The sequence below is a fragment of the Pezoporus occidentalis genome, unplaced genomic scaffold, assembly GCF_034315485.1.
Source record: "Pezoporus occidentalis ecotype Australia unplaced genomic scaffold, CSIRO_AGI_Poc_V1 ctg117, whole genome shotgun sequence".
Classification (NCBI taxonomy): domain Eukaryota; kingdom Metazoa; phylum Chordata; class Aves; order Psittaciformes; family Psittacidae; genus Pezoporus; species Pezoporus occidentalis.
In genome coordinates, this window is record NW_026912961.1 from 515,647 (window position 1) to 529,298 (window position 13,652).

Here is a 13,652-nt window from a genome sequence, read left to right on the forward strand (position 1 = left end):
GTCAGCCAAGGCTCTGTCCAACCTGGCCTTGAACACTGCCAGGGATGGAGCATTCACAACTTCCTTGGGCAACCCATTCCAGTGCCTCAACACCCTAACAGGAAAGAACTTCTTCCATATATCCAGTCTAAACTTCCCCTGTTTAAGTTTTAACCCATTCCCCCTTGTCCTATCACTACAGTCCCTAATGAAGAGTCCCTCCCCAGCATCCCTATAGGCCCCCTTCAGATACTGGAAGGCTGCTATGAGGTCTCCACGCAGCCTTCTCTTCTCCAGGCTGAACAGCTCCAACTTTCTCAGCCTGTCTTCATATGGGAGGTGCTCCAGTCCCCTGATCATCCTCGTGGCCCTCCTCTGGACTTGTTCCAACAGTTCCATGTCCTTTTTATGTTGAGGACACCAGAACTGCACACAACACTCCAGGTGAGGTCTCACAAGAGCAGAGTAGAGGGGCAGGATCACCTCCTTCGACCTGCTGGTCACGCTCCTTTTGATGCAGGCCAGGATACAGTTGGCTTTCTGGGCTGCGAGCGCATGCTGAAGCTGGTGCATGTTCATTTTGTCATCGACCAACACCCCCAAATCCTTCTCCACAGGGCTGCTCTGAATCTCTTCTCTGCCCAACCTGTAGCTGTGCCTGGGATTGCTCCTACCCAGGTGTAGGACCTTGCACTTGGCATGGTTAAACTTCATGAGGTTGGCATCAGCCCACCTCACAAGCGTGTCAAGGTCCCTCTGGATGGCATTCCTTCCCTCCAGTGTACCAACCAAACCACACAGCTTGGTGTCATCGGCAAACTTGCTGAGGGCGCACTCAATCCCACTGTCCATGTCAGAGACAAAGATGTTGAACAAGACCGGTCCCAACACCGATCCCTGAGGGACACCACTCGTTACTGGTCTCCAGCTGGACACTGAGGCACTGACCATGTCGTGAGACACTAAAGAAAGTTTTGGTTACTCCCCCTTATAAAAAGTAGCTGAAATTTGTCCTAGGGTCTTGTGAAGCCCGATGCTAGCAGATGTGGGGACTGAGCAGAGAGAGAAATGGATTAACAAAATGTCAAAGTGAAAAGGATCACTCTAAGGTCAAATAAGCTGTTGATTACAATGAATTTAATAAAACTGTCCTTCAGGAATGAAGTCTCCCAACTAACAGAATGTTGTGACAGTAAAGAAACAGGAAGAATAGCAAATACAGGAAGTATAGGATTCAAGCCATTAAGCAGAGGAGGGCTTAGCTAAATGGTCCATGAGATCAAAGCTAGTACCGAATTACAACATACATGAGGAAAAGAAAATTAACTATACAATAGCAAAGAGTTAGAGGGGGTGAATGTTATGAAAGTGAAAAAACAGATTTGCAGCAGCTGAAAGAAGTTGGGAAAAAATACCAAGTGCCAATGCTATCAAAAAAGACACCTTGAGATAAGTTTTCAAAGAGGACAAGGATAATTACGACCAAAAGCTAAACTGAGGTCTAGGAAGATAAAGTTACCTTGTTCAGAAGCAATAAAAGTATCATAAATTTGAAGAAGGTCTCAAAGTTAAAACCAAACAAACATAAATAAAACCCAACTGTGATGAGAAAGGCATTCCTACCTCCTGTTTCATATAAAGTCAGAGCTTTTACCACCAGGGTTTGTTTATGTAAAAATTTACAGGAGGAATAGTATTTGAGGAACAGAAACTAGCCTGAAAGCACTGTAAAACCATGAGCTCGAAATCCTCACTCCAAAGGAGTGTGGTGGTGAAGGCCTCGTCTAACTCATATGCAACTACTTAGAATCATAGAATCATAGAATAGTTAGGATTGGAAAGGACTTTAAGATCGTGTAGTTCCAACCCTCTCCCACGGGCAGGGACACCTTACACTAAACCATGTCACCCAAGGCTCTGTCCAACCTGGACCTGAACACCTTCAGGGATGGAGCATTCACAGAGATGAGTTCAACTCACAGGGGAGTTTTATTTCTGTTTGTAAACATTTTGTGGTTCTTCCACTTGCTTCACAATCAAATTAGACTTGAATTTCCTCATATCAAAGCTTCTATTCTGAATTTTACTTTAGAGAGGAAAAGGCACAATATGATAAATAGGCTTTTTAACACCAGTTCATAGGAAACCAATTCAAACAAGCCTTTCTAGCAGAGGACAAACATCAAAACAGTGCAAAAATACACATAAGGACTTTTGAAAACCTTGTTTCACAGTTATAGGCAGGTTTCTGGGTTTCGTTAAATTCTTCACATTGTACATCACTGTACAATGCAAAATCTACTATTTATATGACTCAGAAATTGAAATGAAACATTGTAATACTAGTGACCGCAATATTAAACAGTAGACAGACTATTTTACTACTGATCTGCAACAAAAAATCTTTTTCCATTATTCTACTTCTGTTGGTAGAAGAAAAATATTCAGGGGCAGAGATAAAGTAGGACACAGAGAGGAGAATTAATCCAGAAAATTAGTTTGAAAATCTCAAAACCAGTGTTTTAATTATGACAAATAATTGCCACTTTTATATCTCTGCATTATATCTCTCTATATACAGGCCACATCTGGGGGAAAAGAATACCATTACTTTGTAAATGCCATGCAACTCTTACAACAAAAAAATTAATTAGTATTACCTACACACATATATATGCGCATATATGAAGGGCAAGTGTGGATACGTATGATTAGGCATACATATATATACAATCTATGTAATGTGTAACAAGTATAATATGCATAAACACATTCCAGTCTCTCATGTATCTGTGTACAATACACACAACAGTTTTCCTGAGCCAAAAAATTTATGCCAGTGTTAAGCTGGGAACAAACCTTTACAACCAGTTATAAACCACTGAAATACAAGTTTAAGATTAGAAATGCTTACGCACCTTTATGATGTTTGTAGGCTCTGCAATAATTCCAGTCCTAGAGTTTAGTAATATGCAGTTACTGTTCTACAGCAGCATAAAAAATGTCCCATTAAATCTCCATTTACCGCAAGAAGAAATGACATTTCTTGTAGCTAATGCCAAGAGAGAGAGCAAGAAAGGAGAGGGAATCACTTGCTGTTCCAATTTATGGGCTCAGTTTAAATTAATGGGACATTTTATGAGGTTTATTCTAGTCAATTTAATGTTTATTTTGCTCATTTGAAGTAAGTTTAAGGATGTTTATTTAATAAATAGAGATACGTATTTTTTGTGTGCTTTTCTAATCTTGGTACAGGTCCTATGTCTTCAGTAAACTCAGATGCAAGTTTCAATGGCCAAGAGCCCATTTAACAATTTATGTCACACAGAGCAAAATAAGCAAGTGGTTTTTAAACACCTAAACCAATATTCCTTACGCATTATAAACAGCAAACTATTTCAAGCTCCGTATTTGAGGCACAAATAAAATCCCATGTTTTAAAACACCACTTTTTATTTTAATTTTGGCCATTTAATTGTGACTGAGATGCTATTTTCTTGTAATACTATTCAAGAAGTGAAACATCGTATGACAGGTAAATATTGTACCTTGTCTTCTAAACGCACTAGGAAACCTTTATGGAGAACTATCAGAAATGAACAGACATACACACCCCCCCCACTGTACAATATGCATCTGGCTTGCTTATTAACATGTTCCTGTAGTAAAGGCTCTCTTTAGGTGGTTACTATATGGAAGGACACGTTTCTGAACTACAAATGAGACTGGGGGTTAGCATCAGGGGTTGGAGCACGAGTTGGTTTTGTTTTGAGACACAGATGTAGTTTGCACATGCAAAGCTGAATGATCAGAAGCATGTCCTCTAAGGTAGCCTGAAGGCACAACAACGGGTTTCACGTTGTCCGTTTTTGCACATCGAAGTGTAAAAAAAGAAGGACATAGTTTTTAGATGATTGGGTGCTCAGCCAGTAAGGAAAACCAAACCAAACCAAAAAACCCAAACCAAAAACCAAACCAAACCAATCAACCAACCAACCAAACCCAACCAAAAAAACCCACCATATTTAAAATACGTAGATATCCCACACATTAACGAAAAAGGGCTTCAATCACTTAAAAATGTGTAGTTGCCAGGACATCAACTGCTTTTTATTTTTACGGTGTCACAGTGCAAAACTATGTAGATGTTAGGTGGTGGGAGGAGGTAAACCACCAATAATAACAACAAAAAAAAATATTTACAGCATCTGACTTCTACATCCTACTCTGTCACAGTGAAAGTGCTTACCCTTTTATTCTCTTTATTCAGTGTGCTGCAGCAGTCAAATATAATTGATGTCAGTGAAGATACTGATATAAAACCAGATAGTATCTGGCTTAAGAAGCTACCTTATACAAAACTTGAAATGTTTCTTGAAAAGCAGTCATTTTATTTTCCAATGCCATCCAACGCACATGACATAACATTTGCCAAGTTAAAATTAAAGAACTCTCTACTTTTTAAGTACTTATTTTGAAGAAACTGAAGAGAAAAGGTATTGAAGTTAAGAAATCTTTCTGCTTCGTTAATCTTTTAAATGTCATTCTGAAGGGGAAAAGGGACATGCTCTTAGGAAAATTCAGTGTTATTTCTGATATTTGTTTAAAGTAATAACATTTCCTTGTAGCAATTTTATAAAATATCAAAAACCAATTTTTGCTTTCCGTCAAGAAACGAACTTGTTTTATTCTCTTTGCAGGTTTACATTCAAAAGAACATCTGTTAAGAATTAACAGATCAACAATGCAGATCAGCACATTAGTAAATGTATTGCACCTTAAATACTCCAAATCCTGTTTCAATATCAAAATGACAACCTGATCAAGGACCACAACTGCAGTGGTGGCAAACTACACTCCAGGCTCCAGCTAAGAGTCAGAAAATATTCTATGTCTATATACTACTAAGTTCATATGCATGTATCCAGCCACATACTCTGAATGACTATTATCACAGCTAAGAGTCCAACGAGGATGAATTTTGAATAGCTTTATTATCTTGAAACAGTAAAGCAGTGTTTTAGCAAAATTAGAAATTACTAAATTTTTATTCCACCAGTAGATTAAAGTTAGTTTTGTCAAATTTCTAATTAAATTCTGTAGCATTAAAATCTGACTCCAGATCCGCAGGACAGTGACAAATTTGAGGAAGGAAAGACTAAACTAAAATATAATAAGCTAAATGTTTAGATGTCCGGAAGATAGATCCAAGATCTCTTTGAATTCAAAACTGACTGTACGTTATAGTCTGTATAATCTACAGACTATGTTATCCAGGACTGAGCGCCTTTCTGGTATTAAAACCAAACCAAACATTTTAAATTTTTCTCTCTTTCAAAAAATTTCCCCAACTAGGATGTAACCTGTGTAACCTGCTGTAGGTGGCCCTGCCTTGTCAGGGGGCATGGACTAGATGATCTCCTTTCAACTCTAGCAATTCTGTGATTCTTTGATCACATTTTCCCCTCTCTGTTCCTCAAGGCAAATCTCTGGAGTTCCTCTGCTAAACATAGGTATACTGAGTTATTATTTACAGCAGCACTGAAACAGAGTGTGTCAGGTTAGCAAACATGCCAAATATCTATCAGAACAGCTACTATTCAAAAGGAATTCCATGTAAATCAAAGTAAATATTTATAATGCTCTGTGGCAGTCTTTGTACCACAGACAACACGGAGTTCATAGTTAATTTCCATAAACATATGTATTTGTGTGTGATTTATGAAATACATCATTTTCCAAACGAGAAATGCCAACTGGAAAAACTGCCTCTAGAAAAACACTGCTTAATTGCACCCTTTCTTAAAGAACTCAGCATAGGTAGTCATCTAAAGCAGGACAGACAACCAGCACATAAGGTTAAAAAATTATTTATGTTCAGTCCTGTTTTAGCACTTCTATTTGCATTGATTAACGAATTTCACGGTACTTACAGCAAAATATCCTGCTTGATTTTTCATTTTAGAAGCACAAGAAGGAGAAATACTATTTCCTCCTAGCTGTGTTCCATACAGATTAAAGCTCCAGATTCTACTAAAAAAACAACCCACAAATGTATACCAAAGCATCTCTACTTGCAAGTATTTCCAGGAAGTCTAAGATCAGCAGCTTTTTCTTTAAATTCAAATCACATTAAGTTAAATTCACATACGTTTAACCAAGTCATGACCCTGCCAACAAATGCAATAAGCAAAAATGCAAGTATGGCTTTTGAATGAAAAGGATTTTACATGTAAAACCACTAGCAGGATTGGGAATTAAAATTTCATGCAATATGCAGTCTTTCATATAAAAAAAACAAAAGTTCAAAAGAAGAAAACACCACACACACAAACAAGCAAGTATGCAAGATTCAAGTTAAGATTTTCCACTACATAATGCATCAAGCACTACACTTTTCGCTTTAATTTTTGTGCATGGTTATTTCTGTCTGGATGACAAACTAGTGATATGTACAAAACAGATTAAGGAGAGCTGAGTTGTATGTATTTTGCCAAATTAGAAGAACTGAAAATGTGCAAAAAATTTTATATGGAAATACACAAGGCTCTGCAGTTGAGGCATACGATCAGTCACAGGTCTGCAAGACTGAGCAGTACTAAAGACTCACATTTAGGTTTGACATTTGGATGTTTTCCAATATTCCTGGCTGATTTTACTACACACTTATCAGTTGTCACCAGAACACTGCAGACACACAGATCAGATAAACGGTGGCCACAGATGCATGGATCAAAAGAAACTGCTTTAAAATAAAGAGGCAAAGAAGCTACTTTCCCCCACCACAATTTTTTTTTCCTTCTTCTTCTCCTTTCTCAATTTAAAAAGTTAACAACCTTAGTTACATGGTCTGGAAACACTCAGGAGTTCTGCTGGTACACCATGTTCTGAAGAAAGGGATATTCTTTCCTCTTAAAATATCAAAGACTATTTACATGACAGAAGAGTGACTAAGACCTTTAAAACTAGGAATTGAAAGAAGAGTTGCTAAATCCATATATATAGCCAGCTATATGAGGTGACCTGATTTACAAATATGCCAAGCATCTTCTATGCTTCTGTCATCAAATACCATTTGGGTTTCAAGGGTGTCTAGCCATTGTTTCATACTTGAAAATAAGGCCACTAATTTTAGAGCCCAATAGGATTCAAATAACCTAACACTTGGATCCTGTTTTGAAAATGTCAGTTTCTTGCTGAAAAGTTCTTTGGTCCCACTTACTTGCTAGCTTCGCTGAGCAAAATTGCTATACACACAGCCAAAGTAGGTAAGACCAGAAATTCATCTATCCCATTATTCTGTTTTCATCAGTAATAAGTGTTTAAGGAAACAGTATAAACAAAAGAGACACTTTTCTCATTATACCTGTCCAGCTCTCAGTAACATGTGACATGACTATTCAAGTTATTGACACATTCTGCTTGGCTAAGAATTTTAAATTGTGCTAGCACTTACTATAGAACTAGTACAGTTAAAGCACATAAATTTAAACCAAAAAAAAAGCAGTAATCTTATGTTATTTAAATTGTGTGTGACAGAAACAAAAGGCTTTGAAGACCACTGTTTCAAAAAAAGTACTTCAACTCAATGCAAACAAACGCTTACAACCCCCGGGGGAGTAAAATAAATATCAGCACATTTGCTGTGAAGAAGCAGAAAGAGGTAAGCTGTTTCTAAAACCATAGAAATACAAGAGATCGGTGTGACTGTGAAAGGCCCTCAATAGTTATCAAAGAAAAAAACTATTTCCATGGGGAAACAAAAAAAAAAAAAAAAAGAAAACAAAACAAGGACTTAGGCAATTGAACACTGCAAGGGAAGTCAAGGTCTCAAGCACATGCTCAGGTGGCATAAAAAGAGTTCCCCGTATTTGAAAGAATGTTCTTCCTCAGGGAATGAAAAAGAACAAGGAATTCAGACTCTCTTCAGGTTTTCCAAAAGGAAAGGAAATTAAGTAGAAGTAGGAAGATATTTTGAAACACTGTTGTTTTCAAATGTGATCAATAAAACTAGACTAGAGAATGAACCAATCTGAAGAGTGCAAAGAACCAGGGAACACACAGACCCTGTTTTTTTATTTGAAGTCTTCCAGCCAGCTTTGTTCATATGGGTAACTAGTGGCTCAAAATGAGAGCACTTGCAACCCTGAAATAACTGCTACTTAAATGCCAGCAGAGTTGACAACTCCTCAGGAAGTAGCATGTCATCATCAAGAGCAGAATATGGTGCTTTTAACCTCCTGCTTTTAACTTCTTAGCTCTCCAAGTACATGAACAATGCGTACCTTTCAGTGTAGCACGAGGTCAGGGATCTCTTCGCTAAACTACCCAGAGTCTTTGCTGTCTGACACACTTCCCTACTCTTTTTTCTCCAATGCACTCCCTTCTGCTAGTGACAGAACTTAAAATTAGACAATTAAGTGCTGTTAGGGGTTCATGAAACTCTCAAAATTCTACCGAAAACCCTGAATTTCTGGCTTTTAAGCTATTTAAATTTGGTTCACAATGCTTTATTCATTTAATTTAGGTACAGTTTAACATAATATTGCCAACAAAGACATGTAGGCCACATTCTTCTTTTACTAGCATAAATTTGGGAGAAACTACACTGAATCACTTGAACTAAAACATTATAAAGACAAGAGTGAGTGCAAAATTAAATCCTCCACCTTCAAAGATCTGCAGGGGGAAGCAAAAGGGGATGATTGCAATTATTATATACAGTCAAGATCCTGTTCCTATACAGAAGTCCATAACAAATTAAAAAACACATGAAGACATGTACAGAAAATACAAGTTAAATTAATATGCTTTCAACTAGAATTTTTCTTATAAAGGATCTGTCAAGAGAAATGCAACTGACCCACACTAGTGGCTACTGGAATAAACAGCTTAAAAGTCCCAATTAGGTCAATCTATGCAAGAACTCTAGTCATTTCATAGCAGTTTAAAATGTTGGGGAAATATCCCCCTTAAGCAAAAGGAAGTATTTTGGGATACAAAAAAACACAGTAAGTACTGGCAAATGAGAACAGACAAAGAAAAGTGCCAAATGCTGTAAAGCCCTGATACTTCAGATAATGACTAAAATTTATGACTGCTTCCTTCCCTGGCACACAGGAGTACAATTAGAATTCTTAAAACAGCAGCTCCTTTGTGCTGGCATGCTGTGTTATGTTTATACTGCTACACATAGACTAGAAGATTAAAAAATAAATACTACAGCACCCCTTTCAACCTAAGATAATAGCTAACTTTATTTTTTAATGTGGGTTTGGACATGGGTTTGCACATCGCTTATTCTTAACTGAAGTAATTTAGGTAATCATCATTGCATGCACAGGAATTAATCATTTAAGTAGCTTGCTATACACATAGAAGTCTTATTTGAAATATCACACGGAACAAGAACAAACGAGCTATTTTGAGTCACTTAATTTCTTTTGCTGTCCAAATACAGCTTGACATTTAAACAGATTAAATTATTCCTTTATTACAATTTTGAAAAATTTGAATGTGCTTGGCTTGATGAACTGTTGAATGAAAAGCATTAGGAAGTATGCATGTTCTTTCTTTCAACCTTTACCTATATTCAATTATATGGATCACCTGGAACTGACAGTGGTTAGAAGAAGCACAGGGAATTAAAAGGATAGGTTTTTTTCATCTCCTTCACAAAGAAAGCACAATTACAATATTCTGAACATGCAATCTGGACTTGGACAACCACAGATAGTTTTGCAACAGAATACCCTGCAGGCATCTTTTCCCTATAAATTCTGGGACATGTACATCCAGGGGAAGCTCTGACAACTTCCCAAAGAGCAGTAGCTATCAACAACTGAAACCTGAAGATTTCTCCTGCTGTCATTTGGCCTAGACATCTCTCTCCGCTTTTTTTTTTTTTCTAGTGTCTTGCCCTCTGTGGTTGCACTGATCACTCCTCTTATTACCCAGCTAAGTAAAATGGCCAATTTCTTCCTTAATTACAGTGATCCATAAGGACCTACGTCAACCTTTTAGTGCCATGCCCGTGAGTCAGAGGAAATTGCCAAGCAGTGTTACCAATTTCATATGGCTTTAAGAGCATGGTACAGAGTATCACACCTTCAAATCAAACCTCTAGACAAAGTATCAGAGACTACAATCTGCGGTGGGTGCCCAAAGCAACTAGGACTTAAGGTAAGTTTGTTGATGCTTTTGTTCAGGAGTTCATTGAGCAAAGAGCTGTCATTGAAAACTCAACAACCACTACAAGATGTCTAGAGTTACAAGGCTTATATGACAGAGGGGGGTCACTGAATGCTTAAGTTTTAAATTTTATAATATTCACAAAAAAAAAAAAGAAGTAATTTTATAGTAAAGCTGTATGATATTATTACACTCCCGCATAATTGTATACTTTTATTCCTAAGGAGGATTACAAGAGGAAAGCTGTAGAAAAAAATCTATATAAATAAGAAACAAAACACATAGCATAAACTATTTCCTAATTTGATTAATTATATAGTTTGTTAAAAGAAATAAACCTTCTGGTTGATCACAGCACTTGGACTCACAATTTATGCAATCCGAAGTTGCTTCAGATACCAAATCTACTCGACAACTTCCCTAAAGAGCTTCAAAACACAAACCCAACAGTCTGGGAATACATCTCCCCTTCCAGTCCCCATCTTTCTCACAGAGCTTTGCATTTAATTCTTATCTGGAATGCTGTGTCCATCTGCCTAGATGAATCCACTCTACTGTTGGCACTGGGCAAAGCGCGAGTACGAAGTTTCATTCTCTGCTATTAATAAATGCTATCTTATTACCAACTTAAAAAATATTTACAAAAAAAAAAAAAGCAAATGGCAAATTGCAATTGCTACACATTGTCTTACAAATAATAAAGCTAAAATTCTATTGTTGGTGCACAAATGCAAATTATACTGTAAAACCAAAAATATTTCATTAAGCTTTTTATTCTCAATAATTCCATGAAAACTTGATCCTATAATCCTTACAGTTTCCCTTACTCAGCTTTCAAAGCCCACTGCTTGACTAAAAACTTGTAAATCACAAAGGCCTATGAATAAACTCTAAATCTGGATTTTAACATGCTTTTTCTCTGTCAAGACATATGTGACATAAATGCCAAAAGAAAACATGACAAAGTGATAGCAGCATCAAGTATTTAAATCAATAGAACCAATAAAAAATGCTCAGTTTGGCAAATGAGGAAACTGAGACCCACATGTCTAGTAAGATTATATTTTCCTTCCCTAAGTCTTGTTAAAACTAAAATCAAAGATCGTAGCACAAAGGATGCAAACAAACCTAACCGCATGAAGACAGAATTAGAGTCTTAAGTTTCAGTTAAGAAAAATAGCACAGCAACTTTATATTGACAGCAATTTGACACTGTTAACTAGCTGATAAAAAGGAGTCTAATAAAATACAGGAGATCATATACTAAGAAGTTTCATTACCTAGCCATTCCCAGGCTGGAAAAGTTGGAAGGAACTATCAAAACATCAAGCCTGGAAAAGGGGTGGGTACCCAGTGTGGTGTAAGCAGCTGAGAGGCACTGAGGAATTAGCTGAAGCAAATATTCTTCACAGCATTCCATAAGGCAATGGGGAGTAAAGACTCTGTAAGGAATGACTGCCTCCAACCTGGCAGCAGGATCCTGGAAACGGCAGGGATATTCCACATGGCCACAAATTTCTTCATGCCATCTGCCAATAGCAAAACTTAAAAAAAAAAAAAAAAAAAAGTTTAATGTGATACCAGAAATGGGCAAAACTGTGTAAACTGAGAAAGATATTCTCTAAACATCAGAATGACAGTTCACATTAACCCAACTCACTTGTATTCTCACACTGTTCACACATGTCCAGCACTGTGAAAACACTCATTACTACATGTCTGAGTAGAACTGATATAGTTACTCATATCTAAAAAAACTAATCAAACCTTGGTTTTATAATAGAAATGGATTAAAAGAATAAGTGCTCAAAATGTACTTAAAGAAAACTAATTATACAAAAATATTCAGAGAATTCATATCCAAACTTGACTACAAACATAAAATTTTATATATTATTAAAATAGTAAGTGTAATTAGAATGAAATTCACAGGGGGCTTTTTTCTGTTGTTATTAAAATTCTTCAGGAACTTTTACTGGGTTTTTGTTTCTTTGCAAGTAAAAACTAAGAGTAGATATCAGTTCAGATCACTATAGACATCTGAAAATGTTTACATGCTTGTTTTTTTTTTTCTTAGGATCAAGCTTAATTTACATTACTTTTACAGTACATTCAGAGCTGTAGCTGGAAGAAAGGAGGGGTAAATCAAATCCTTCCTAAATACTGAGTCATATACCTTCACAATAATTTATCTGCCCAAACAGACATATCTAAGCAGAAATCAGTTTCATGTTTTCACCTGTTAGCCTGACTTCTCTACAGTGCAGAGCCTCTCCTTGGTTTGAGATTTAACTTAAGGAAGCTGGCTCTATGTCTGAACGGGCAAAGCATTTATTGTTATTGCACCAGCACCACCCAAAGCATTTATATTTGGAAGATCATGCTCCAGGTGAGTGCTGACATACAAAACAAAGTAATAACACACAGAAAAGGACTACATTTTGCTTAGGTGCCAACACTTTTCACACCTTATGTAACTCCTCCTGTGAAAGAAGTGAACTCTATGTTATTTCATTGATTATATATGCAAAAAATGTACATCCATCATTATACATTTTTTTTCCAAGTGTGGTCTAGCCCAGTATATTTCTGCTCTAAAATAACGTCACTTTGTATTTCATTATCAGAGTTGACATTATGCAAGAACATGAAAGCTAGTACCCTATCTCTAGTAAAAGTTGCCAAGTTCTTAATGACCTCAAGGAGATAGGAAACATACTTAACACTCTAGTTCTATTTACCATTTTCTTTGATACAGCTTCCTTATGTCAAACTCACTGGCATCTGGACATAAATTACACTGGACATTTCAACAACTTTCAGAAATCTTTCCTTTTCCCGCTCCTAAGGAGTTTATCTCCATTATCTTTTCAAAAGTTTTACAAAAAAATTTGAAACTTTCATTTATTTTTTCAGTGCTCTGCCAGATAATATTTTGCACCAAATCAATAAAAATTTCTATTACTGAACACACTATACATTAGAGAGGAATATATAGTGAACATCTACAGCATATTTCTGTAGAGGCAATCATATTAAAAACATACTATAGTAAAGGAAACTCCCCTCCCCCCCCCCCGCCCCCCCCCAAAAAAAAAACTAATAGAAGCTTATCAGACCTATAAACTATTTTAGAGCTTGAATACTCATGTCTTACCGGTCTTAGGTAAAATATAAGAATTCTTATTCTCAAGATTTATTACAATTTTCAGTTTACAAAACTAGTCATGCTGCAAGCCATCAGAATACTTCCATTTAAAATTCTAATAAGAAATCCCTATTAGGTCCTCAAGTTCCAAATTCTCTCTAGCTTTATCACATGGTAAAGATGTCTACTGTCTTTACATTAACACAGCATAAGCCCAAACCGTAAATTTAAAAGCGAAGTATTGTCTTGGTTAAATTTCTAAGCGCATAACAGCAAAAAATACTTATGGCCTGACTAAGCTGACCCCTTTTCTACAACAAAATAACATTTTCTG

At 36.6% G+C, this 13,652-nt stretch overlaps 1 protein-coding gene across 6 annotated transcripts in view; it reads right to left on the reverse strand.

Annotated features, from left to right (window-relative positions):
* AOPEP (aminopeptidase O (putative)) overlaps positions 1-13,652 on the reverse strand; it is a 191,473-nt gene that overhangs the window by 146,579 nt on the left and 31,242 nt on the right. For all 6 annotated transcript variants that reach the window (XM_062640245.1, XM_062640274.1, XM_062640266.1 and 3 more), the window contains exon 5: positions 11,451-11,699. In XM_062640245.1, coding sequence (XP_062496229.1) covers positions 11,451-11,699 — 249 coding nt within the window. The remainder of the gene's footprint in view (positions 1-11,450; positions 11,700-13,652) is intronic.